Source organism: Frieseomelitta varia, unplaced genomic scaffold, assembly GCF_011392965.1.
Source record: "Frieseomelitta varia isolate USP_RPSP 00005682 unplaced genomic scaffold, Fvar_1.2 scaffold_808, whole genome shotgun sequence".
Taxonomy (NCBI): Eukaryota; Metazoa; Arthropoda; class Insecta; order Hymenoptera; family Apidae; genus Frieseomelitta; species Frieseomelitta varia.
In genome coordinates, this window is record NW_025110599.1 from 17,519 (window position 1) to 44,133 (window position 26,615).

The 26,615-nt window shown below is 40.2% G+C and overlaps 2 protein-coding genes and 1 long non-coding RNA gene across 7 annotated transcripts in view; 2 read left to right on the top strand and 1 right to left on the bottom strand.

The window, feature by feature from the left end:
• The first annotated feature begins 7,319 nt into the window (after positions 1–7,319).
• On the top strand, positions 7,320–21,311 carry LOC122536187. Of its 2 annotated transcripts, none has more exons than XM_043668347.1 (6): positions 7,320–7,918; positions 11,542–11,919; positions 13,766–14,067; positions 14,405–14,804; positions 17,634–17,749; positions 17,906–21,311. In XM_043668347.1, exons 1-6 carry the CDS (start codon positions 7,837–7,839, stop codon positions 20,468–20,470), a joined length of 3,843 nt encoding a protein of 1,280 aa, XP_043524282.1. In that variant the 5' UTR covers positions 7,320–7,836; the 3' UTR covers positions 20,471–21,311. The 2 variants fall into 2 exon arrangements, with proteins under 2 accessions (XP_043524282.1, XP_043524283.1); XM_043668348.1 differs by having other exon boundaries at positions 7,322–7,918; positions 11,542–11,913.
• A 2,410-nt stretch (positions 21,312–23,721) lies between these two features.
• Positions 23,722–26,615, top strand: part of LOC122536193 (transcriptional activator protein Pur-beta) — a 24,319-nt gene continuing 21,425 nt past the window's right edge. For 2 of the 4 annotated variants that reach the window (XM_043668353.1, XM_043668354.1), the window contains exon 1: positions 24,210–24,278. In XM_043668353.1, the coding sequence (XP_043524288.1) occupies positions 24,225–24,278 (54 nt within the window). In that variant the 5' untranslated portion in view covers positions 24,210–24,224. Of the gene's footprint in view, positions 24,137–24,209; positions 24,279–25,465; positions 25,810–26,426; positions 26,478–26,615 lie in introns of those variants that run through there. The other 2 variants (XM_043668357.1, XM_043668358.1) reach the window with 2 other exon arrangements.
• Positions 24,842–25,302, bottom strand: LOC122536197. The gene is made up of 2 exons (XR_006308354.1): positions 25,067–25,302; positions 24,842–24,968 (listed from the first exon to the last, which is right to left on the bottom strand). It is a non-coding gene; the product is annotated as an uncharacterized LOC122536197 (long non-coding RNA).

A 26,615-nucleotide genomic window follows, 5' to 3' on the forward strand; every position in this document is an offset into this window, starting at 1 on the left:
CTATCGTTTTCCTACCTATTCTTGCGTGATATATCTGGTTTTCTTATTTCGAACGATAAACATGTTCAGCCTGTACACGTACGGAGATGTCCAAATTTTTCGAAACTCGTCGCAAATCGTCGCAGGGAATGGAGAAAAAATTTTTTAACTAGTAAAAAAACCTCGCTGTTAAAGAGTCGTTCCGTGTATCGTTAATTATTGAAAATTTTGTTTGTCGACTCGATGATCGTGAATCGCATGTGACATATTTCACAGCATTTAGCATTTTGACGAGTTTAAAAGCCTAACTAAAAAACCAGATAGCAAAGTTAACGTTCGGAGGGGAAATTACGTAATCGAAATAACCTAACATCGATTCTTAGAATTGAAAATTGATGGTGTTTCGTGCGAACGTGACAAATTATTATTACGAAGGCCGCGAGAATAATTCGTACGTTTTCGTACGTTGAAAACTGTAAAGATGTTGCCGTCAGTTTGCTCTCCTTGAAACGGATCTTCGTTTGAAACAGGGTTTCTTCCCACCTATTTCCTTTTTTAGTGATGAATGAAACATCAAAATACAAGAAAAAACTAACTTTATTAATTATTATTTGAATTAAACTTAAGCTCAAACACGATTTTTTCGTTACATTTTGAAAATTATTTCTTTCAAACATTGACCGCCAGAGCGTCCGCAAATTAATAAAAAAATTACGGATTTACTTTAGTAGAAAGCGATTTTTGGCCCACCCTATATATAAATTTCAGGAAATTCTAGGTAACTGGTCTTTTCTCTTAATACTGTCAAAAAAAAAAAAGTGGCAAAAATGATCAAGTTGTAATATTTGTTAGATATTTTATACAATATTTACACGGTAAAAAAAGATTTCAATAATTTTTCATAAAACATACAAACGAATGCTTGTATTATACTCCACTGTACTATAAAAGCAAAAATTTCTAAATTATATAATTTATAAATTATAAAAATTATTAATCAAATAATGTAAATAACAAATTCTAAATAAATTATCAAAATATAATTACATCAAATTATATAAATTATTAAAAATTATTCCGATCGGAATACATATTTATATATCGATGAAATCAGTTATCAACACTGTCCTAATACATTTGCTCGGGGCGTTTCTGAATTAGAAGATCAGCGTGAATAAAATTTGGATGGAGGCTAAGAGAACACAAAATAAGTTAAAAAAAAAAAAAAAAAAAAAGAATCTAAATGCCTGATTGATGCGGTGGATTTACTCGGTGAATGAGAGGATGGAAAGACAGGAGGCGGGCTCGTGTCGGTACGTACGGTTTCTGGCGCGAAGGAAACGAAGATAAAGAGTCGAGACGATCAATGAAACTACTCGCCGGTGCGATGTACCGGTATGCACCAGATTTGATCGTGTAGGAACCGTCCGGACGACTATAACTCTTATGTAGGCTGCGTGAGAATGTAGAGCGGCTATAGATTTCGCGATGTTAGAGGCGAGCGTTCGGTTCGAGGCGGTTCAAAAGGATTAACCCTCGCATGACGGGCCGTGTACTGGCCGGTGACCGGGTCTCGCGAGACCCAAGCTACTGACTACATATATACATAGACGTTCCGGTGGAACGATATACACTCCTATATGTAGTCGTTAGTAGCTGGTTCAGTTTTATTTCTTTTTTGTATTTTTATTATGATTGTTATAACAATGGGATGGTAGGAAATAAAAAACACCATTTGCTACTTTTATTGCCTATAAATAAATATTATTTATTTTCGTTGTATCAAATACGTTAGATTGCATTTATGTTTGCTACAAACAGAATTGTGACAATTGCTATATTTAGCGCTTTATTTGTTGTCATTGACTATGCAAAACAAATAAAACATCTCGATCTCGTTTTCAGTTTGGAAGTTTTAAATTTTAAAAAATGGAAAACACTAAAAAACCTAAAGAATACAAAAAAATGAAAAATATTACAAAACTAAAGAACACTACTAATGAAAAATACCGAAAACAATGCACTGAAATACACTTCCGACCATTCGCTGTGACTGCTTCTTCAGAACTGACTCGTACGTGCGTTCATCACCAATTTGACTTCTTATTGGAAACGTAATATGATCACATTTTTTTATTGCCAAATCGTAGCCATACAGGCGAACTTTGTATGACTTACGCACAAAGTAGGACTTCAAAGGGGTCACCACAGACCCAGCCACCGTTATGCGAGGGTTAAGGGGGAAATATTTAATAGTGAGTAGTAAACGCTTTGCTTGCTCGCTATGGTGGAGTTCATTCACGGAGTAGAAGTCACATGAATATGATCATAATCTCGTCAATTTTTATGAATGTTTTTAAATGTTAAAAACGTGTGTTGAAGTATTTCATTAGAAGATTTATCGTGAATGAAATTTAGATAGAAACTGTCTTTCGACTGGAAGGAGGGACTTGTGAAACTTGTGTCAATTTTTACAATTATTGAAACGTGTATTAAACATATATTAAACATTTTTACGAATAATATAATATAATATAATATAATTTTATGAATAACATGTTAAGATTTCAAATGTTAAGAACGTGTGTTGAAGTATTGTCGAGATTAAGAAGATATCGCGAATCGAAAATTTAAAACTGTTCTTTCGACCAAGGGAACAGAATGAAACAAGGTCCGATAAAAAGGAAGGAAACTTGCGAAACCGTTCGAATAAATGATCGATAAATAATCTATAAATAGGAAAAGGTGTTCGCGAATGAACCAACGGGGCGGGTTCCAAGTGCGTACGCGTGAAAACGAAGAAGCCGCGGAATGCACGACGCGGTCAATCCTCCTGTTCATCCCTGAATATAGTAATTTTTTGGCATGGCTCGTTCGACCTTCGGCGCTTGGCTCATCGATTCCCCTATCGGTGTGTTCTCTCTTTTGCAACTTTATTTGCACGGATATCGAGGCCTCGCCATTCGTTCACTCCGATAATTGACCTATTTGCACAATTCTCCCGCGTGCTCGAACAATCGTTGTTAACTGTCAATAACATTCTTCGCGTGTGTTTTAAACAATGCGATCGTTACTCGGTGGCACTAATACAGGCACTAATACACAATGACGATCACATATCGCCGGCTAATTTGCTTGTTCGTTGAGTCAAACGATGGTTTTTATATTCCTCGTTGCACGATCGAATGACTCGACTCGTTCAAATATTGACGATTGATTTCGAAGATTTTGCTTCGTTTAGGAACAACGGTAACATCGTGTGGTATTGTGGTATTTTCGCAATGTCTAATTTTCCGCAAACGCGTGAAAATCCGCGATCCAGTTATAAGACACTTATGGACTTTCTCGAAGCGCTGAAGTTCGCTGGGGGAGTTAAAAAATTCACGAGAATTGGTTAGAATTGGTTGTACGCTACTCGTTCGTGCTGTAGACAGTTTGCGAGTAACAGCTGAATTGACAATTGGCGAAAGGTCCTGTTTCCTCGGCCGACACACGCAGAAATAAATTAAATATTCGCGGATTATTTAAATTGATAAAAAGTGATAGAAGAATTGGATATACGAATTGAAAATTAAATATTCGCGATTTACAGTTTGAAGCGTCGCGTTTCGAGGGTGCAGAATTTGCTTCGATAAAACGTTTCGAATTTCGAAAGAAAAGGAAGCATCCGAGTGCGCCGCTAAATAATAAAAAGCGGAAGCAACCGCGGATCCTTCGAGAGTCTGCGTAGTTGATCGAAGATCGCGGTTTGGAGCGAGAGCCGCGAGAGAGATTAGTGTCATTTAGTAACGACGTTATAATTGCAGCGCCTCGAGGTGTTATCTTTTCGTTCCTGATCTTTCTACGCCTGACGTTTCAATCGCCGATTGTGTTTCAGTCGCTTTTATTTTTGATCGTCGATTAAAATTGCTTCGTTGTGAAAATCACACGGTGGAAGCGATAGAAAATTCCGTCCAAAATACTAAATTTCGTAGTTCTCGTAAGCAAAAATTAGTATTAAAAGGAATCATTTAGTTGTTGTGGATAATTATAGTGTCCATCCCCGATCTGAAATTACGTGTGTTGCTGTTATGCGTTCGAATATTTTTTTCACGAGAGAATTGCGTTGCCATTGAATTAGTCGTTCGATAAAATATCCTTGACGGATGCAGCTTACTTTTTTCAACTTTAGATACTTTGAACAAGTGAATATCAAGAATCGAGTTTCCAGAAATTAAGTCTCTGTCAATTCATGTATAATACTTACGTAATTAACTCGTGCGGTGGCGCGTTAAAGAAGGTTGAAGCGACAGAAATGGATCGTTACTATCGAATTTATGATTGTTCCGCGACGTGGCTTAAACACAAACTTATTTATTAAATTAAATCATAATGTACAGTCCGATCGCGCGTCCACTTGACATACTACGGTTAATAAACTCGGGGGATTTGTCAAACGGATGACAAATGCAAGGATGTTTTACATAACGCGTCAACAACAACCTACTTGGCATCTGAATCCAAGACTGCGCTATACATAAATTTCCGAAATTCGCAGCTATATTTTTACTCGCGAGAAATCTATTGTTTTTGACATATTTGTCTGTTTAGCGATCAATCGTTGATAACATTGTAATCACTTGGGCCCGTGTAGTCTCTTGACTTGGTTTGTTTTAGTTTGAGTCAATGATGAGAGCCACGTATAAATGTGCCAAGAGCTGAGAACCACTTGGAAAATCTCTCGTGCTAAACGCTTTGCAAAACACTTTGCAACTCGTTGTTTGGACCTGTTGAACGAGGAAAGGCAAATTCATTTGAACAATATTCCTTTCGATTAATCGAGTCGCTCGTTCGAACTGTCGGTCGTCGTGAATTTATCAAGCGTCGTTTACTTCCCTGCTTTGCGTTCGTTTTTCTTTTTATTTCACCGACGACGACTCGTTGACGATTGTGCGAACGTTCAGTTCTCTAGCTCATCCTAGAGGCGATTCCCAGTTTTTCTGTCAGCTGTTGTTCAATGATTCTCTCTGTTTCTCTCTTCGGTTCCATCCTTAACCCCGTTACCTCTCGCCGATCTTTTAATTCAGTTTGCAACGATTGTTAAGCATGCGAGAGGACGGTTACTACAATGTGTATAAGTGGATGAAACGAGGCGCTTCGAGGTGCTTTCTATTTGTTACTTAAAATACTCCCACCGACCCCGAGGTACGTTGAACCTTCAAATCTGATTAACACCGAGGTGGCCGGGCTTTACGCTACTACGCTACGTAGAATCAGAAATTACGAAACAGCGCGGTGCATATCTCTCTTGCATCGTGGAAATAGGCCGCTTCTTCTATTTTGTAATTACTTTGGGGGGGGGGGGGGGGAGAGGACGTTAATTTGGGAAGATCAATTCGTGGGATTAAATGGTGTTTGGTAGTTTCAGAGGAGGACTTCGTTAGACTAAACGAGGTATTATTTCCTCAATTTTCCCGAAGGACAGAAGCTATAAATAGTCAAAAGTGTACGCCGCGTTTCAAATGATACGCTGATAATTTTCTCAATAAGCGTTGAAAACGTTTCTCTCTCGAAGCTCAAAAAAAAAAAAAAAAAAAAAAAAAAAAAAAAAAAAAAAAAAAATGGAGTCGGGAATAAGGACTGAAAATTCTTCGTTAACATCATTGTTGGAAATTGTTTTCCATTTTTTCTAGCTGTTGCAACAGAGAGAGAGAGAGAGAGATAAATCTTATGAAATAGTGTAGCAACAGAAACACTCCGCTCATTATCTGAGCCGACGATTACCACAATTTTGAAGCAAGGGTTTTTTTTTACTCACACGCGAACTGGCAACTGGCCGATAGCGCGTGTTGAGTCTTGAAATTGACTGGTCACGTTCACGTTCGTGTGATTTTCGAGTGTAATCTTCCTTCCTGCTTTTGAAAAACACAGCGAGATCGAAGAAATGAAGCGAGTAGTAACAACTCGAGCGAGAGATTAACTCGTCCTCGTCCTGTGTTGCTCAATGTTTTGATAGTCGATTCGAGATAAATGGTGTACCCTTTTAGACAGAGAAACGCCAAAAATAAACGCGATTCATCTCCGAAAACCGGAATCTTGAAAATCATTGGAGTTTCCCAACTTAGAAAATCCACGTTCATTACAGATTTCTGTACGAACAATCCACCCTTGTCGCCCTGACGATTCACCGAGTCGCGGAGGGAGAGACGGAGACGAAGAGAGGATTGATCTTCAACGGCACGATTAGCAACGCCGATGGTGAACATCGCTGGTTCTCGCCCGTTTTCTATTCTAATTCTGCTGCTATTCTAGTCCACGACCGCCGGCCAATGAGCTACGTCCGCCAGCTAGTAAACCATTCTCTCTCTCTCTCTCTCTCTCTCTAGTTTCTCTCTAGTTTCTCTCCCACCCGATCCCTCCGCACCCCCTGTTCCTCGTGTCAACCGCAGTCGTTCTCGAGGCATCGCGTGCACCAGATTATTTAGCCGGATCCTCCTTATTTGGCGCGTTTTATCAGTGGCCGTTCGCGTTTCGAAACCCGCGTTTCTAAACCGACCGATAGGGAGAAGCACGCCGGAGAAATTCCAACTCCGAGGGGAGGAGGGGGTTGTCTATCCGTGCAGATGCGCCCTTAAGACCTTTACGCTGCGACGCGATCACACCGAGCAGCAACCCGCTCTCATCCACCGGTGGACTTGACTTTGCTGGCCACGTGCTGTAAAATTCGTTTTTTTCGTTTTGTGGGGATCGACGCTGCTACGATATATGTATTATACATATATATATATATATATACACGAACACCAAGTCTGAGAGTGATAACAACGTGGATGTATTATTTGTTATGATGCTCGATCGTTACGAGCAACGATAACAAACAAAGTCAGGGAGAGCGACGATTAATCACTTGCGCTAGCAACTGATTGCGGACCATAACGAGTGACCGAAACCGATACACGATAATTCGCCGCTTTCTTTCCGAACTCGTCGTCGCGATATCGCTGGATTAAGAAATTATTGAGAAGTAATAGATTTATTACTTGCTTTGCCTATTCTGTTTTTACAATTTTGGGAAAATTGTCGACGTGCGTGGCACGTCATTCCAGCGCAAGTGGTTAACGCTCAGAATTGAATCTGACGCTTTGTTCGCGATGTACGTTAAATTTGACAAGTTCGATCAACATCCTTTGGCCATTTTAGCCATCGTTTGCAACGGCCGTGCTTTGTAAATAACGATCAATCTACACGTAGTGTACACGCCGTAGGTCAAAACTCTGGAACCACTTTCACAAATTTGATAGTCCCGGTGCCTCCTTCACGTCTGCTGCGAGGCTGTTTCTCGAAATTTTAGAAGCACCGTTGGTGAGAAGAGGAATTAAACGGCAACTTGCGCTTCGTCAATGTCGCCAAAGCGGCGCCGGTGAAGCGTCGTCGAGGGTTAAAAATATACCGGTTTAGCCTTCTACTCTGAATTCCAGCTCTTTTCGAAAACTGTTTTGTCGAAAGTGTTCCGACACGTTGAGGTGGCTCCGAGCTTTTTGGCCGGCGCGAGTGTACAAGTTTCGCGGAGTCTGTTGCAGCGAATCGCGCAGCGTAAACGTTGAAAGGACGAAAAGGACGAAAAGCAAAGGCAGAGAGAGTCTTCAATTTTGTCATTCTCTCTCTCTCTCTTTCTCTCTCCTTTTTTGTTTCTTTGTCGTTGAGAGGAGGGGAAAGGGGAAAGGAGTGTGAAATCGAAGTGAAAGACTGGGGTGACTGACTGGCTGGTGGTGTATGTACACTTGGAGAGAGGAAGGGTGAAAAAAAGAAAATAAAGAAAAGGGAGGAGAATTTCGCGAGGAAGGCGGCCAACGTGTGTGACATAGAGGGTGCGGAGAAATGCAGTGGCGCCGGCAACGGAGGGTTATCCACGTGATCGGCTCCTCGAATCACGTTCTACTTTTAGCGAGGTACCAAGACGGTACGGAAATCCTGTCGAAGAGGCTGATCATGGTCCCTAGCGGAGAGCTATCTCTGACGCTTCTTTTGATTATTTTCCAGGCCCTCTTGTCCTCTTTTGTACGATTTTTGTTCGTGAAATTTCGACAACGTACAAGCTAGTATCGTATTTTGTTTTTGTGCAACAAACCTGCCACTTGTCGATTCACCTGTTGTTGTTAGTTGGTAACTCATTGTGTAAGAGGGCCCTGATCTATTTTTTGTTTTTTTTTTTTTTTTATCCCTTCTTCCCTTCGAGGAAGAAGGAATATTTATGTGCACCGTGAAACGGGGTGAATCGAAGTACTTTTATGGGAAGGGTATCTCGTACGAGGGTATCTTGTTGCTGCTGGTTCGAATATTTTAAAATCCGAGTCTTGAGCTAATCGTTTTGACGCTATGTTGCTTTATACTGATTTATTTCTCATCGAAAGGAAGCGTAGTGTTATCAAAGGGGCAAAGAAAAATATTTTCAAGAATTTGGAAACAATGAATTTAATGTCGAACCTGAAACACCTCTCGAAAGTAAAATTCTATCTTTCAACAACATTTTATTTGTAATTGAATTGCCTTATGTGCAAATTTCTCACTTTTATTCCCTTTGAAAATTAGAGTAATTGCCGATGGTAACGTGCTCGACAAGACGCGAAATTAACATTTTAACAAATTTATTCTTATCTAAAATTCTATTTACGTTCACGTCGCTGTCACGCCCCTGTTTTACGGTGCCATAAATGCATTGCAAATGGTTTTTAGTTGAGTGAAGATTGCGCACGCTTCGTTTGACCCATGACCAGTCACGATTTTCTAGAATTAATGTCATAGAGTAGATAGAAATGAATTTTGTTAGCTAGTGAAATAGAGCAAGATGACACAATGTAGGAGTACATTAGTGGTTTAGTATGATCAATGTAACAAAGATAAATAGCTCGTGGAAGTAGCGTACGCTTCGTTTCACATCTTAGAAGTTCACCTTTGGATGCTTGATTTGGACGAAATTAGATTGTAGATTGTAAGTTAGATCTTAGAAAATTGGGCGCGTGTGTAAACCTTTAACGGTTGATTTTTCCCTTTTTTCTTTTTTTGCTCCTTTTTTTAACTTCTTGACTATGACCTCAGTATCTCGAATGAACCTTACATGTCGTCAGATAGAAATACGATCTTATGCAAGTGTTCTTTTATTTTATCTAACAGCTCTGGCATGTGCTTACAGCGATAGTGTTTATAATGCGATAAAAATCCACTTATTTGAATTTATAATGGTTATAATCGTCACCGGGTAATTCTAAAAAAAAACGAGTCGAAGCTTCTTAAGTAGAATGTGAAATATTTAAAATGTATAAAAATTACTGAAATTATTTTTATTTGAATTGCGCGTCAGTAATCTGTAAAATTATTTATTAGAACAGTCTCCTTTCGTTTTCAATCTCTCATTGATGAGAAGCAAATCCTAACGACAATAGGAATAAATCGAACGAAAAGATTATCGTCCCTCAGAGACAAATCAGAGTGGTGATCTTCTTTAATTGATTGATCGTAAAGTAAAGGAGCATTGGTTCGTTACTTCTTTAGCAAGGACATTGAGAAATATCTGGATCATCTCTACTTAAGTCCCTTATAATGGAAATTCATTGATTCTTCTTCTTACTGATCTACAATTTCTCATTCAAACAGTAGGAGTTCACGTTCAGACTAATCACACGTCTAAACGTCGCTGATAAATCAAGTTCATACCAAATGGAATAGTTGCTGTAAATTTCTTCAGAAATCAATTTTTTTTTGGTCTGTTTTATTTGGTCCTTAACATAATCTCGTAACGTGTGTACAAGAGAGAATAGCATTAGCGTTGAATTCGATTTTTAACGTGAAGTCTCATGATTTATTCATTAAGTTTAATTTACTGTCATCAACATGACGTCTCAATGTCTGTTCTTTCAATTATCGATAACTACAAAATTGTCATTCAGTTATTTATAGCTACTAGAGAATTTTCCAATACTTGCAACAGGATAGGATAAGTGTTAGACAAGTTAAAATTAAGAAAAGAACACTTCCTCTGAAGCGAACGATTTTAGTTCGTATATACACCCATATATTTTTTTTGTAGCACGTTGCGAGCCGTCATAATAATTATATAATGCTGTGTCTAATTTTAATGATAATCTTCCGGTCGTCAAGGAGTTAATTATGCTTGTCACTATCACAGAAACATACACAATGCCAGTTTTCTTTTACCTTGTTTATCTTTCCACTGTATCAGATCACTCGAGCTTAAATATTCTAAAAATTTTACTGATTACATCGGCGAAAAAATAGCATTCTTCTACTAGCAAACATGATAATTCCTCGATAATTCACATGATCAATATGAGAGAGAGAATGTGTTATTACAATAGACTTTGAAATAATAAAGAATGAAATGAGACCGTCGAAGAGTATTACACTAAACCGAAAAGTTTGAAGCTAATAAATTAATTCTTATTTTACTGTAAACTTCTTATAGCGATAGTTAATTTCAATTAAATCGAGTGAAAAATCAATTTCTCGAATCTCAACGTACCGTGTGTGTATAAACTGTTTCAGAACAGTAGAGCAGGAGAATGAGAAGGTGATGTAAGAAACATACCTCGTATCGTGAACATAGGCTATGTTGTTAGCCGTTTATAAATATCACGTTTTATTTTTAAGTTAACAATCTTTTAACCGAGAATAATATCAAGTACAATACTCGCCTAGTGATTGATTGCTACTCATTAGAACTTTAATAATTATACAACGTGGTAAAGAAATGAATAATAATTGTAAAATTCTTTAAGCCATCTTAATAAGCCTGGCACAGCAAAGAAATTGGGTTTGGATATAAAATTTTGGAATTGTTACGTAATATACGGTAGAGAAATTGATAGTGATTGTAACAATTTTTTCAGATTTTTTTAAACCTGGTATAGTAGAGGAAATTAAATTTAAAATTTGCTTATATGTATTTGTCTGCAACGTAGATTATGATTGATTTCGTTGAGCCAAACTTTTCAAACACCGGTGTAGATTATCTCGATTATCTAGTCGAAGAATATTGAATGGGATTTCTTCGAAACTTATCATTGAACGTATCAAATAAAATGATTTGTTTGTGGATAGCGAACACCACTCGCTCGGGTGACAAATTCCTCTGTAACTCGAGTCGTGGTGTTCTTTCTGCTCGGGAAAGAAATCACTCCTATCACTCTTACGCTTGTGTCAGAGTCAACGAGAACAATAAACTTTCATCGAGAAACATTTCTGGTTCTATCAGAACGCGTTACACGCATGCGTATATAACGACATCAAGTTTAATCACGGATTTAATTACATCGCACTGATTAATCAGTGCAAGAATTTATGCTCGAATATTGAAAGAGAGTAGGAAAATAACATTCACGAGCCATTTCTTATCTATTTGATCGAGAAGAAAAAAAAAATAAGAGAGTAAGAGGAGAGAAGATTTACAAATATATATAATAGATGAAATAAATCTCGTCGTCAATCATTTGTCTGATTTTCCCAGTTGAAAGGAAAGACTAAGAAACCTAAACTTAACCAACCGTATCCTCTGCATTTCGTTTGCAGCTCCACCCGGCGAAGAGGACGAAGAAGAAGGATTGCGAAACGGGTTCGTGAAGGGGCAGGAGAATGACACGAGCACGCACAGCTTTAACCGGAACGGGCAGACTGGCGGTTACAAGCCGCGTAGGACCGGAAGTAGCGATGGCGGCGCATACGCTGGTGGCGCGGCGCGTCACAAGGACGAGTCGTCCGGCTCGCCGTCCCAACCGAAGATCATTTTCAACGAGGACGAGTACACGAGGATCACGACGCCCAGGCAGGACATGCTGTTCAAAAAGGGCTACCTGTCGAAGAAGAAGCCGTGGGCCGGGAACACCAACACCAGCGCGACGTCTTCGACCACCGAGAGCCAATCGGCGTCGCATTCCACCGCAGGTAGAGGTATAGGTAGAAAAAAACGTGATGCAGTTCATCCGAGTTTCACTCGCTTGTCTCGTCCGTCTTCCTCATCGTCACGTCGTTTTCGGGAAGTTGCTTAAGAAAGTTACACACCTTCCCTTGAAGTTTGTACGACTATCTCCGTTACTCTGTATTGCAGTGACGGCGAACCTTTTTTGAGAAGTAGGTCAAATTTTGTTCATTATTTTTTTTTTTTACTACTAACTCGTCGGTCACTAAGTCAGTGGCGTCACTTGGAAAGGGGGAGAAAACTACTTTCTTTTGGTTCTCACTTTTATAATCCTCTAAAAAGTTTACGTTCCCTTTTTGTTTTACAACTGTTACTTTTGCAAGCGAAGAGCAGGAAATAAATGTCGACGTCGAAAGATTGATATAAAAGGGGTGACGTCATGCCCCGTCACCCCTGCACTATACGTTAGATTATATATACTTTGTTTCTCAATATTTTTTATTGTCTGTTCTCTCTTTTATTATATAAAAAAAACTAGCAAAGCTACCCATTCTGAGAATGGGATCTAGTGTGTTTTTTAGTGTTTATTACATTTGTTTAATCGTAAGCGCTGTATAAAATTTTTCGGACACAAGTAACTCATATAACATTTAAGACTTAAAATACCTATATGTATACATAACCAAGCCGTAAGTCCTCCATAAAACACAATTATGCATTTATTTCTCACGTTTAAGCTCTAACCGAACACTTGTAACTTTCTTAACATTTTTTGAAAAGAGGGGTTCGAGAAATAATTAAAATTCTTTTATATATATGATGACAAGTTTATAAAAATCAACGCGTGGGTCAGCGTTTGATCCGCGGATCATAGGTTCGCCATCATTACTCTATTGTATCTTGTTTGAAGAGCGTTGGGCGAGAGACAACTAGAGCATCGGCTGGTATAATACCCCCTTTCTTTGTTCTGGTCGACGATGGATTTGATGGATTTTGTAGAGATCGAAAAGTTTTGGCGAAAAATCCTCCTGTCGGTGAATTCTCGTTGTGAGAATCAATGGGGGCAAGGGTTTTGGGGATATCGGGGAGTTGTAATGTTGATTCTTTATATGTACACGTGTTAACCTATATTTATTTAACGGTGTTATTCTTGGCGATCTCGTGAAATCGACACCACAGCACGCACGTCACGTACATACATATTTGAATTTAGCGAAATTTTACCGTGATTTTTTTTTTTTTTTCTTTATTTTATTTCAAGTCATTCGTTATCAGCAAACTGGCATCATTATAGAAAAAAAACAGGCGAGCAACGATGACCGATTGAAAGACCGATTTAATCGTTTACCTTGTCAAAAGGAGAAATTTTTGTATGGCAAATAGTATTTTTCTTATTAATAACGCAGCAGTGAGCGATGTCGGTCTAAAATGGATACCTCTGTGAAGTGCAAGCGCTGAATTTTGCAGAATTCACAAATATGTCGAGATGTACTGCGTTTCTAGTGGGTGGTGGTGCACACCCACGCAAATTGTGGAAAGATGTTTGACCGTCAGTTACTATGTTGACCAATTTATATTGGACGTAGTCACCACCGTAGTGTCGTATCTACAAAATCTTTAAACCTTGCGCAAATACTAATTCCTCTCTAAGAATTCTCAAACTTGATTTCCTCGAGACAAAAGGTAATGATCTTCTGCATTCAGGTGCATTACCCTATCCTAGGATAATTTGTGCTTTGCAGCCACTTTTGTCAGTGCCTAACTTTTTTCAAATCTGTCATCTTAACGTCTTGATGCATCATGTTATGAATGTTAAGCTTTCTAAGCTGTATCCTCGACTGTATCCTCGTTTTATCCTCGTTTCATCGTGAATTGCAGATGGCAGTGAGACGACCGAGGATCAACAACTGCTGGACAGGGACTGCGGTACCGGCGAGTATCCGCCAATGATGGACTCCAACGCACAGTTAGGATATGGGACGTTTTACGACCACGTGGGTGGTTACTATTACGACTATCCTGTGATGTTGGTCGGTCCTGCGCCGATGCCAGCGCAGATTGCACCGAGCGTTTTGGCGGCCGTGCCTTGCGCACCTGTTCCTCTTAGGCCGATAGAGTGGATTAATCCGACTTTCGTACCCAAAATGCCTGGCCAACCGTACTGCATGATGAACTACGAGGTACAGAGACTATGGATTTGCAAAATCGATCCAATCGATCCATCTTCCTAATACGATTGTTAATAACAACAGAAAGGATGATTAGTCTCGTCTGTCCATATTACCCCAAGCTCCAATCAGCTTCTCTACAGAAATATTCGTACAGTTTTCTAGCAAATTTCAGTCGGAAATAGTAGTAGTAAGCAACCTTTCTCTATCTTCGTGTGCACAAGTACATTAAGTTTGTAAATGCATTGTCAATCGAGTTGTAAACTCGTTTCTCTTCTCGTTGTCCAAACAGAGACAAATTATAAAGAAGAAGCGAATAATCTAATCCATCCCAAATCTCTTTTCGTAGAGCAACCAAAGCATAGAGGAGAACACGGTGATAGAGGAGCAAGAAGACACGGTTCTACCAACGGAGACTTCCAACGGAATTTGCAACGAGAGCGGAACGGGAAGCACAAGTTGCAGCGGTAGCGTAGCCGAAGAGACGGAGGAGCAACCGATAGAATTTACCAACGCGAAGGACGAACAGCAGGCCGATGAACAAATGGAGGAGCAAATAGAGGAGCAATACGGGGATGAACAACAAACGGAGGAACAGCCTTTGGAGAACGGGATGAACGGTGGTCCCTACTTCGAACCGATGCTGATGCAGCAACCGGTACACGTTTCTCACGTGATACCAGCGGTTCCTCAGCCTTACATGTACCCTGGCCACTACATGTTTGGTCCTCCATTAATCAACGTGAATGGTTAGTTGATAGAGGAGAGCCATACAGGAGACTGGTAGCGAGTCGGTTTTCCTCCGGCTCTCCTCTACTCTTTTTTTCAACTCTCTTCTCTCTCCTTCTTCGTTTCTCTCTCTCTCTCTTTTTTTTTAATATTATTATACCTCTGTTAATGGCAGTGAATTCTCTCGAAAGAGAGTTGTTTTACTTTTGTTCCCTTGCTATCGCATGACTCTAGACGCGGGTTTTTCTCTCGCCCTCTCTCTCTGTATCTCTCTCTTGTAGCTTTGGTTCTGTTCATGGACGGATGGACGGAACAACGGACGAACATGCGAAGTGTTTCTCTTGCGGCTCTTGAGAGAATCTGCGCACTTCGGGGAGGGAGCAGCGCAACGTTGCGCAATCCGTTTTCCGCGGTCTCAACGAAAGAGACAATTTCAATTTCGATAGATCTTGAGAAACGGATTTTTCGTTAAAATTTTTGAGAAGTTGCAGATGATCCGACCGAGTAGGAACCAGAAACTGCGTTTTTTTTCTTTTTTTTTTTTTTTTGCATTTTAGAACGGATTTTTTAATTTTCATTTGCCGTAGAAAAGATATATCGTTACTGTCGGCACATATTTTCTCATCGTTGAGATTTAATTGGTGTATTAAATAATTTTCTACACGTTTTCATATATTCGGCATCTTAAATTTAATTGTGCACCAGAAATCTACCATCTGGTATTTATCGAAATGGAAAAACAACCGTAAATACCACGTAACGAGTATTTGACTCGATCAAAAAGTCCGTGTCTGTTACATGTTACAACTTTTGACCAACTGTCGATGAAACATCGCGAACATTCGAATGTCGAATGTGCGTTACGCAACTCAGTGCCACGAGAGAGAGGGAGGTCAGGTCAAAAAGCACATACGAATAAGCAATAAGCACGTGCAACGCGAACGGGAAAAGAATATTGTAACAAACGATAGATTGCGGAATTTTTGCTCGATTTTTGCTCGACTTTTTCGCTCCTTCCCCGCGATGCGTCAGTTAGGCGTTAGTACGTTTGATTGTACCTGTTTCTGATGTTAAACGAGAACAGTGTCGGTTGGATGCGCGGCCAGGAGAAAGGGATATAGCCAGATTCATGACTGCTGTCCCGTCCATCGGCATCATTGCTGTTTTATTACCGCCGTGCCTCTACCACATTCAAGGTAAAAGGTAATAATTCGCAAAGAGAGCCGCTACTCTTTAGATACGATCGCGGAGATACGGTGATAACCAGCCCTTTGTTGTCTTTGGTAACAACGCTGTCCAAGAGGGGAGCTTTTTATCCAACTAACAACAAGAGCTCTCATATTACTGAAGCTAACAGAGAGAAACTATATTCAATTGACAATGAGTATGAAACACTGTAGTAAGGAGATGTAGTATATTTAGGTACAATATGTTTAGATTCTATTTACTTGAAACTCTGTAAAAGAAGAGAAAGGAAACTAAATCCTCTCTCTTCTACAGTTATGTAGCATTATTCAACCACAAAGTACATTCTCTGTCAAATCATTATTTCACGTTTCCAGAAGCCATTTAATAATTGGAGCAATAGGTACACAAACATCTATCCTTTCACGAAAAGCTTGGAGAAATCTTTTATAAATATAATATAAGTATTATACGAAAACGTATCGACATTATTTAAGAATTAACGTTGCGTTTCCGTAGCAAGTGTCCAAGTACATTATTGGGTTATCACTATGCTTATATTACTAATATACAATCGATATACAAAAATTTCGACGTAGAAATGTTCACCATCGCGAGACTAGAAAAGGCTCCTCAAGCTTGGACAGTGTTTTGGATCACGAAAATAGTTCAGGATGATGTCCGCGTCGATGATCCGGCGATCGTACCTAAAGCCCAAGACTCTCTAACACGCTCGTATGTGTGTGTTCTCTTGCATATTACTACGTTCTCCTAATCGTCACGATTCTCGCCATCTGAATGTTCGTATTTCACCGTCATATATATAAATTATATATAAAGATATCTCGTCTTCGTTAAAACGCCATCGCCTGCATCGACACGCTCGCACGTCGCACATGAGAAACAGGCATTTCAGACACGTATTTCATATCCCCGGGCATAATTCACGGGCAACCATTGGTTCATAAGAAAATCGTGTGTATATTCGTCACGATAGGGATGACACGGCCGTATGTTGTACACAAGCCATCGACGTTATTAACGTGAACTACGTGAAATATTACTCTTTGACCTCGGTTAATGAGAAATCGCAAACGAAACAGTCTCTTGAGCTCTTTGAAAAATGTTCAATTCGTTCAACTGCATTGTGAAAAATCAGATTCAAACAAGTTTAAGAGATTCTGTTCGTTCTTTCTTCTTTGTTCTCTTGCGATTTCATCAGCATCGATGAATAATATTGCCGTAGTTATGAGCGTGAGAAAGTAAATAAATAAATGCAATTTTCGTTTGTCTTGCACTTTTCTGCAGTGTCGTTCCCTCACTGGCGATGCATCGCGAGATCTCACGGCTTTGGCAGAAAGATCTAAGTATCGCTGGCTGCGTCTTAAATAGAAACGATTTAAAATAACTGTCCGTCGGTCCCGTGGGGCTTATCCACGAGGAAACGATGGAGAAGCCAAGCTCAGTATCCGCGCCCCTTCGACTCGCGTTATTGTCGACTACCTCCTCGAATTTTCCACCTGTTCGATCCTCAGGTGGAATTTCACCTAGGGGTGAAAGTTTCTACAAAGGCACACGTTTCGTTGAACTTTGTAACTGACGAGCGGCGGCGTTTGTCGATATAAAAAGCCAAGGTTTAATCGGCGATGTTTCTGTTGTCCAAGGTGTTACGATACAGGGCGGGCCCATGATCAGAACCACAGACGTTGCAGCCATGTCGGCGGCCTATGCCAAGCGAAGAAAGAAAAAAAAGAGAAGGAAGCAGAGAAGACTTGCTACGGTGAGTTAGTGACACAGTTGGACAGGCGGACTTTTCCGACTGTCATTGATTGAAAAATCAATCTGAAAGACTTGGTTGAGAGAAAGAGAGAATTTAGTAAAATAGTTAGTTTGTTACCGATCAGCGACTAATTGAGCAATTGTTGTCAAAATACAGGGTAATACGGAGGACGAGGAGGAAGGAGAATACAGCTCCGAGTGTGATACCGGTCTACCGTCTTCCCGACTGTCTTGGACAGCGTGTTCAACTTCGACCACAACCACGACCACGACAACGATCAGCAATCGGCCGCTGAACCCCGAGTGTCAGGAGTTCCAGCTGCGACAAGTCGTTAAATCTCATACCTCTCTATCCGCTATTCCAACCTCCACCAACAGCACGCTTACGTCCGAAACGAGCTCGGCGACCATCGACAACGAGGCCAACGAGGTATGCAACGGTGTCGTGTCCGACGACTGGAAGAACCAAGACGACGAACTGACTGATAACAGCAAGTCTGATCAACAATTAGAACCGACGTCGACCTTAATAGAGAACAGTCAATCGAGATCGCTGGAGGTGACCAGCAATTCGGATAACGAATCGAATAGACTGATAAACTGCCTCCCCGAGGACAAGGAGACAGCTCTTTCGACGAACGAGGTCGCGAGCCAGGCGACCGAGGTCGAGAAACTGCCAAGCATTACCTACAAAGCAGCGAATAACGATTCATCGAGTGCCAACGAGCTACACGAACGACCGAACAACGAGAAGATGAACGAAGAAATCTTGGTCAACAGAAAGGTGGATCGATCCGATTCGAGCAACAAGGACGCGTCGTCGTCGTCAACGACGCCGCCGAGGCCATCGTCTCCGGTGTCCAACGACGAAACGACGAGGTCCAGATCGATCACGCCGAAGAACGTGGAGAACGTAGCGATTCGCGAGGACCAGAATCACGAGTCTTTATCGAACAGTAAGTCATCGTCGTCGACGAGTCTGTCGAAAAGGAAGTACACCGCGAAAGGCACGAAGTTCGTGAGGGAACCGACACCCGGTCCGGATCTGAACAGTTCGACGGAGCCAGAGAGTGAAACGAATGTACATGATCTGACTCAGGGTTTGGAGAAGATCGATCTGTCGAACGACGATACGAAGACGATAGACTCGAAGTTTGTCGATGTTTGTGACGATAAAGTGATAAAGGATGATCAGGTATCGAGTAAATTCGGAATGAAGGCAGCAATGTGCAGTCGCGTGAGTAAAGAGGTGATCGAGGCGACGAACGAAGATTCTGGGTTTGAAAGTCAGACGCAGCTGTCTGATTATCCGATCACGGAAGCGGTGACGGAGTGGCTACGGAGGGAGAAGTCGCCAGATTTGTTCATCACGTCGGCCATCTCGATGGATTGCGAGGAGGACGAGGACGATATGGACGAAGAGCCGCCAAAAAACTTGCAAGGCAACCCCATGCCTGCACTATCTGTTAATAGCGGTGCGGACAATGCGACATTGTCGCGCGCGGCTAACTGCGGGGAATTCGCAGGGATCAGCAACATCAAGGGTGGACAAGAACAACAACAACAACAACAACAACAACAGCTGGATGGTAGTAGCAACAACAGTGGTGCTTCAAGAAGAAAGAAAGACGCGAAGAAAAGGTCGGAGGAACGGAGACGAGTAGCCAGGCACGTGGTGGATGACAGGGTGGACCACGAGGTGGTGTCCTCGTCAGATTCTTGCGGCCAACAGGAGATCTTGGTGAACATCGCGAGGAGGAAGAATCTGGCTAAGCAACAGCAGCAAGATGTTGTTGGTGACATTTGCGAATTTACTGAAAAGGATAGCATTGCGGGTATGAGGGTTGCTTTAAGCTCTCGGATGGACTCGAAGAGAGTCAATGCAAGGCGAACGAAAAGACAAGGGAAATCGCATTCGCGGAATCCCTCGAATAATATCGACGCGAGGATTCGACGTATAGAGGACGTGGATGACGAGAATGACGAAGGGATTGTCGAGGACACGATGAACGTGAAAACGTTCGAGAAAGGCGAGATCGTGGTCTCGGAGGATGGAAAGTTGTTAACGTCTTCCACGTACGAGCCGAGTCTGCGAAATTGTCACGACGCTCCAACGGCGATCAAAGCCCTTAACAAGAATGAAATGACCAAACAACAGTCGATGGAGAGGAAGATGGAGGAAGAACGGAAGAGGAGCAGCAGCATCGAGGATGAAGAAAGTGGTAGCGGGATAGGTTCCTTGGACAGCATAGAAGAGCCTGACGTGTTAGAATGCTGGGAAGCTGAAATCATCGAGCCTCTGGTTACTCCAAAGAGGATGTTGCAAAGTGAGGGAATACTATGCGACGGAGAGGCTGCGGAGGACGATACCATCGAAGTCGAACAGGTTAACGTCGACTACGTGCAGAAATACTATCGATTGGCACGCGAGAGCGCTACTAGTATCGAGGAGATCAGCTTAAAGACAGATCCACCAACGTCGTCGAAATCAGTGCCAAATATGTCTGAACAGAAGGATGAGATTCCACCGCAGAGGAAGGAGCTCGCTGGAGACAAAAGTAGCGTCCCAATCGACGAAGCTTTCGAAGTGTACGAAAGCTGTTACACCGGGAACTCTCCGTTTCTAGCGATCGATTCGAAAGTTTTCAAATCACGAACGTTGTACGGCCAGGAAGGCGAGACCCCAATACCATGCAAGGCGGTTTGTTGCCAGATTCAATGATTTTGCGAGTATTTTTATCGAAAGCCTCGTTATAAGCGTACACCTCCACAGGGACGTTTTTAAAGTACTGATGTCAAGGCCGTCCTTTTCTAAATATCATAAGCCTCTGACGTTGTACTATTTACTGATTTATATATATATAAACACATATATCTATCTGTCTCTCTCTATATATATATATGTGTATGTATATCACGTACTCGTTCTGATGGAAAACGCGTGTATCCATCTATTTATCATTATGTTTTTCATTATTATTATTATTGTTGTTGTTGTTATTGTTGTTGTTATTATTATTATTATTATTATTATTATTATTATGCGTTCTGTAATTGCATCGAGCGAACTATCGAAAGACAAGAGAAACGAAAAGAAACAACCCTGTGGATCGACATTCGGAAGTTCATTCGAAAGTTGGAGGCATGCTCAAAGGCAGCTGATAATGTAATAAAAGCCTATCGCTAATCATTTTTGTAAATAGCTTTTAAGAAGTCGCTCTCGCAAATCGTGTTTCACAGATAAGTTTCGTTGAGATGTTATATCCATGAGAGAGCATATATTACTTATACATATAATATTTTCGACCTTATTGTCAATATGTAATTTGGTGCACATATTCCTTTTTTTTTTCTTTTTGTTTCTTTTTCATATTCATTCATCTTCTTTTTCTTTCGTTCTTTAAAATGTACCAATGAAAAAAGTTCGTTATATATGGTATATCGTTTAAAATGAATCGAGCTTATTAAGATTCAAATAATCGGTTTTCTGAATTGTATAAATACCATGAATTGTGAAGTCTGAGCTCTATGAAATAGAGTAAAACAACAAAAACAAAAAAAAATAATAATATGATCAAAACATACTGTAATAATACAAAAGACACGTTGTTGTTTCTGTTCTTGTTCTAATACTTTATAAGTATTACGCACTCGCGCTCGTGCACGCGCGCGCGTGCGAACACACACACACACACACGAATTATATTACATCAAAGTAACTAAAACATATTTTTTACAGAACTTATTCCGGAATATAAATTGTAAAAGATGAAAAGTTAAAAAAAAAAAAAAAGAGAACATCAAGTATCGTTCCACGCATCACGTTAGATGGCCTTTCGCTTAGAGAACTTGCAATTGCTCACGTGCAAGTTATAATGTTAAGAGTTCTAAAACCATGATGTGCACTGATCATTTAGAAAAAAAATTCCTAAGTAAGCAAAAGTCGTACATTTGGAGAATTCAAGGACGATTCAGTAATCGAGTTACGCTTTAGATAAATATTACGACAGTCATAAAGGATGCAGTAACAATGAATTAGGCTACAAAGAATATAGTTATTCGAGATGAGATGGATTGGTGAAGAGGCAAACTATTTAACTGTATCGTAGCTATGTTATCGTACGAACTAATGTAAGATGTATATAGATAGAACTAACGGGAAGAATTCTATTGGTTTTCGTTGAACAAATAAAAAGAGTAAGGTGAAGCATGTTGTTTCATGATAAACATTTCGAATTTGAAATAGGAGAACACATTTTACTCATACACATAAATGTACACAATATGGAAATTGCACTTGTTACGACATAGTTCATGCTTTAGTTGAATTGTATCAAGTAGATTGAATACCTCAGTTTGCATATTATGTAAGTTGTTCGATAGACGGTTCGTGAAAAAAAAATACATATATATATATATACATATGTATATATATATATACATACATACATATATATATATATATACCCCATATCATAAGGCAAAACATACCTCAAAGATACCTGTATATACAAACTACTGATCATCCAGACATTAGTAACATCAAGTATAATAATAATATTAACATTAATGATAATGATAGTGTTAAAGATATTGGTAATAATAATAATAATAAAACTATTATCACAACAGCGATATAGGCACAATCGTTCCTGCGAAGCTTTAGATTCCTTAGACATCATATACGTAAACACACAATATCCAGGACGATCCATATACTGATAAAAATTCATTGACATCCAGTTACATTAAATATAAATATATCGCTATATTAAATACGCGTTGCATCAATTGTGTGCCTTATTCCGCGGCTACCATTTTTGTAACCATTTCAAAGCATTCTCCTCGATGAGAGAGTAAGGGCTATCGAGTGATTTATGTAACAGTTGAAATTTTTTGAAATCGAAAAACGACGATACGGAGCTATTGTTAAGTTCCATAACGATTACGATGATAATAATAATGATGATGGTGATGAAAATGATGATGATTATGATGATAACGATGATGAGGATGATGATAATTGTGATGGTGATTTTATCCAGGCATGCATACAAAACGGATACATTGATTTTTTCATACATTAACTAACATGTTCATCAAGTATTTACAACTGATGTGCATACGTTCATAAGCATGTAAGCATTAACATTGCATCTTACACGAGACATGTTATCGTATACTTACATTTTAGTTGAATTAAACGTGTAAGGAATAAATGTACTTGAATTTTGTTGTGTTTTTGCTTAAAAAATAATGAATAAAATGTTTCAATTAACTTACGAAATTCCTGATTCGTCCCGACTGTGTGTATATAATATCTGCAAAATATATTTTTTTTAAAAGACGGTACTGACGCAAATTGCAAACGCAATTGTAACGTATTGTTAAAAGATAAGACAGAATTATATGGCATACATACAAACAGTTTCTTGAAATCCACTTCAGCGTAGACAGCTTAAATCAGTGCGTCGATGTACACGAAAAAAACAGAAAATTTGTATAAATTCAAACAATAACATTCTACTGTGTATATAAATTATTAATATTCACACAAATGTAACGTTCGACTTCAAAAAATTACATACAGATACGCACGCGCAGAACGAACCAATCGGCTAAACGTTAACTTACAGCAGCGCCACCAAGTTGGTTCGATATCTCGAACACAAGATGGACGTAAACGCGATACGATACGATACGATACGATACGAAGCGAGATACGAGCGAGTGCTGCCATCACTCGCTCGTACGAGTAGCTCGTGCAGTTTGCTAAACAAAGACAAAGCGATAGGAACCGCTAAAAAGAGCAAAGGAGGAAAAGAGCGAGATAGAGCGGCGTTGCAGTTAATGGAAGAAAGAGAAATATAATGGATTGTGTCGTGGCTATGAGGCAGTCTTATATAGATGGACACGCGCAGGTCACACGACGAAAGGTCAGGTGTGTGTGCGTTCGCATAGAGTAAGTGTAGCGGTATCTCACTCTCTCGCACCGCGACGGGGTTCGGAGGTGGAGCGAGAGTGAAAGACGAAGAAACGAGCGAGTGAGGGCGAGCGCGAGTCGGGCCAGCGAGCGTGGAACGGTGTAGAGCGAGCGTACGAGCGTGTGGTGGTGGTGGTGACGACTGGTGCCGTGGACGGACGGTCGGTCGGCGGTCGGACCGTGGTGTGTGAAGAAGTGAAAAATTCGTAAGTGGTGTGCTGGGTTGTGGTGAGCTGGCTGGTTAGTGGTGATATATCGGGGTCGCGCCACGGACAGTGCGGGGGATTTTTGGTCGTCTTGGGGCCTGTTGCCGAGACGTCGAGGGACGACGCGTGTAACCGAAGAGAGAGAGACCGCGTTAAAGAGCAATGTCTGACCGGGAAAGTCTGGACGATCAACCGCAAAGTAAGGATGATGAAGGATCGTACGATCCTCGGTGTACGGGTGTTTAACATGTTCCGTATTGGTCACGATTTCCAATAACGTGTTGTAAATGTGCGCGACCGTCGACATCTTTCTGCCTGTAGCACCGTGTGCTGCGCCTCCGGTTACCAGGACCGTCTCTTTTTCCATGAGCAAACGCAACGACCTCCGGGTCGCGGTTGACTCGATCCGTTACTTCGCGCACGGTCTCTGAGCATCGTCGAGTCGCACACGTCCGATCGTTCCTTTCAGCCCTCGTGGCGTTCTGTCAACCGCCGAAAAGAATTGCTATTTTTCAACGATACCCAGGATCCAAGATGGCCGGTCGCGTATCGGCCGAGAGACAAACCCTGTCCTCTTTCTTCCTTCGACTTACTCTCTCTATCTCCCTTCCTCTCGTTGCGTTTCCTTCTCTTTCTCACATTCAACCACTCTGTCTCTGTCTTTCCCTCTGGCTCCCTCTTTACCTCACGCCCCGTACCACGTCGTTTCTCTCTCTTTTTTGTTATCTTTCCTTCGTATGTACACACGCATATATATTCACATATGCGTGTCCACATACGCATATATATACATATATATATATATATATATTTTTTTTTTCTTCTCTCTTTTCCTGCTTTGTGCTTTTAATTTCCCCTCCCCCTTTTTTCTTTTCTGTTTTTTTCTTCCTTTCTCTTTTTTTCCACGTTTACAGCACTCGCGAATTGAACATTTGCAACTAACGATATTTCAGTCTCTCGCAAAATGATCTTCAACTTTATCTTTTCTAAATTCTATCATCTTTTTACTCGAGAATTAGCCAATGCAATTTCTGAAAAAAAGATTTATGAACACAAATAAGTTGATTGTAAATTCTAATTCGAAATTAATTCTGAATTAATTGTAATTAAATTCTGAAAGTAGCGTGACCTGGAAGCGTGACTTTCGTGCATCATGACTGTTGTTTCTCCCAAGTGTTTCGTTTGAAAGTCGCGCTCACGAGGAACTGTCCTCTGTTGTCAGTTCCGTGTGACAGGCACCCTGACCGCGCTCGACCAGACAACCGGAATAGTCCCGGGTGAACGCGTGATGTAACACGCCGATCCACCTATCTAGCACACACGCATGCGACACACGCAACCTCATACCATGAAGGCTAACAACAAACACATGCATACATACACGTTGACAGGCGCGCACACGCAAAACGAAGGAACTATGTCTAGCCACGATTCGCGTAAATTTCACACGTGCCGTAGGCGCATCCCCACTCCAGAAGTAGCTGGCTCTTGGCCTCGAAACGAAACGACCACGGCGTGTATCTATCTCGGCCTAGTGATGCCAGTAATTCGATTATCGTTGAAAAATGCTCGATCGATGCATACCGCGATAATCGCTCGTTCGTCGGAGAATCGAAATTAACCGTGTTGCGTTCGACGCCTGAACAAACACCGATCACAGAATACAAATATTCCATAGGAGACACGGGGTGTCAATCAATATTTGGACATGCATATTCGACACGATTGCTCTTATAAGTATACTTGTTGAAATCGAGCACGTACGCGTGGCTTCGGGAAGAAAGGCAGTAAACTTATTGTTAGTCAATGTAATCATCGTTGATAACGTGTAAAATTATATAATGCTTCTTATAGACGGCACACGAAACAACGGTATGAATGTTTGTCAATAATTAAATAGTATTACAACAGTAATGCTTCCAAGCAGTATTGACTGTCTTAACAATGATGTCATTCTAACCTTGATTTTAGCGATTAATGATGCTTAACAATAGCGAAACAGTTCACATATTGTTTAAGAATATCATTCGTGAAAATATTATTGTTATTGTTGAATAGCACGATTTGCATAGAAAGTTCTGTTCTTTCAACATGATTCAGGATTATGTTTTTCACTTTGGTCTCTCAGACATAGGATTTCAAAATGTCGTGAATACGGTGTCGACCTGCTTTCATATTCCGTTTGTTTGGTTAGGTTAGGTTTGTTGTGCTTTTGATGTGACAATACATTAGTTTGTTTTCATGATATTCGTACGATTCAGGATAGATATTCAATGTGTAAGTTTGAGTTTTTGTGATTTTAGGACGGCCTTCGTAATAGGTTATTACGATGTAAACGCTATCTAGTGTACGTTTTGTAATTTGTAAAGCGCATATTTTTGGTATCTATGGTTGATAATCGGAACATTTTTATTATTTATTTCGTGTAAATGCCACTCTGGTAATCATTTTGTTTGTGACTATTATTAATAATAATTTTTATTTTTTAGGATATGGAAATCCAGGTGGCATGGATGCTGGAGGGACTGACTTCGATCCTGGTGAGTAAACAAAAAAATAAAAAAGTTAGAAATATTCACACAAATTCAGAAAGAAATATTCTTCGTTAAAATTAAACGAACAATTTTTCTTTTTTTTTTTTTTTTTTTTTTTTTTTTTTTTTTTTTTTTTTTTTTTTT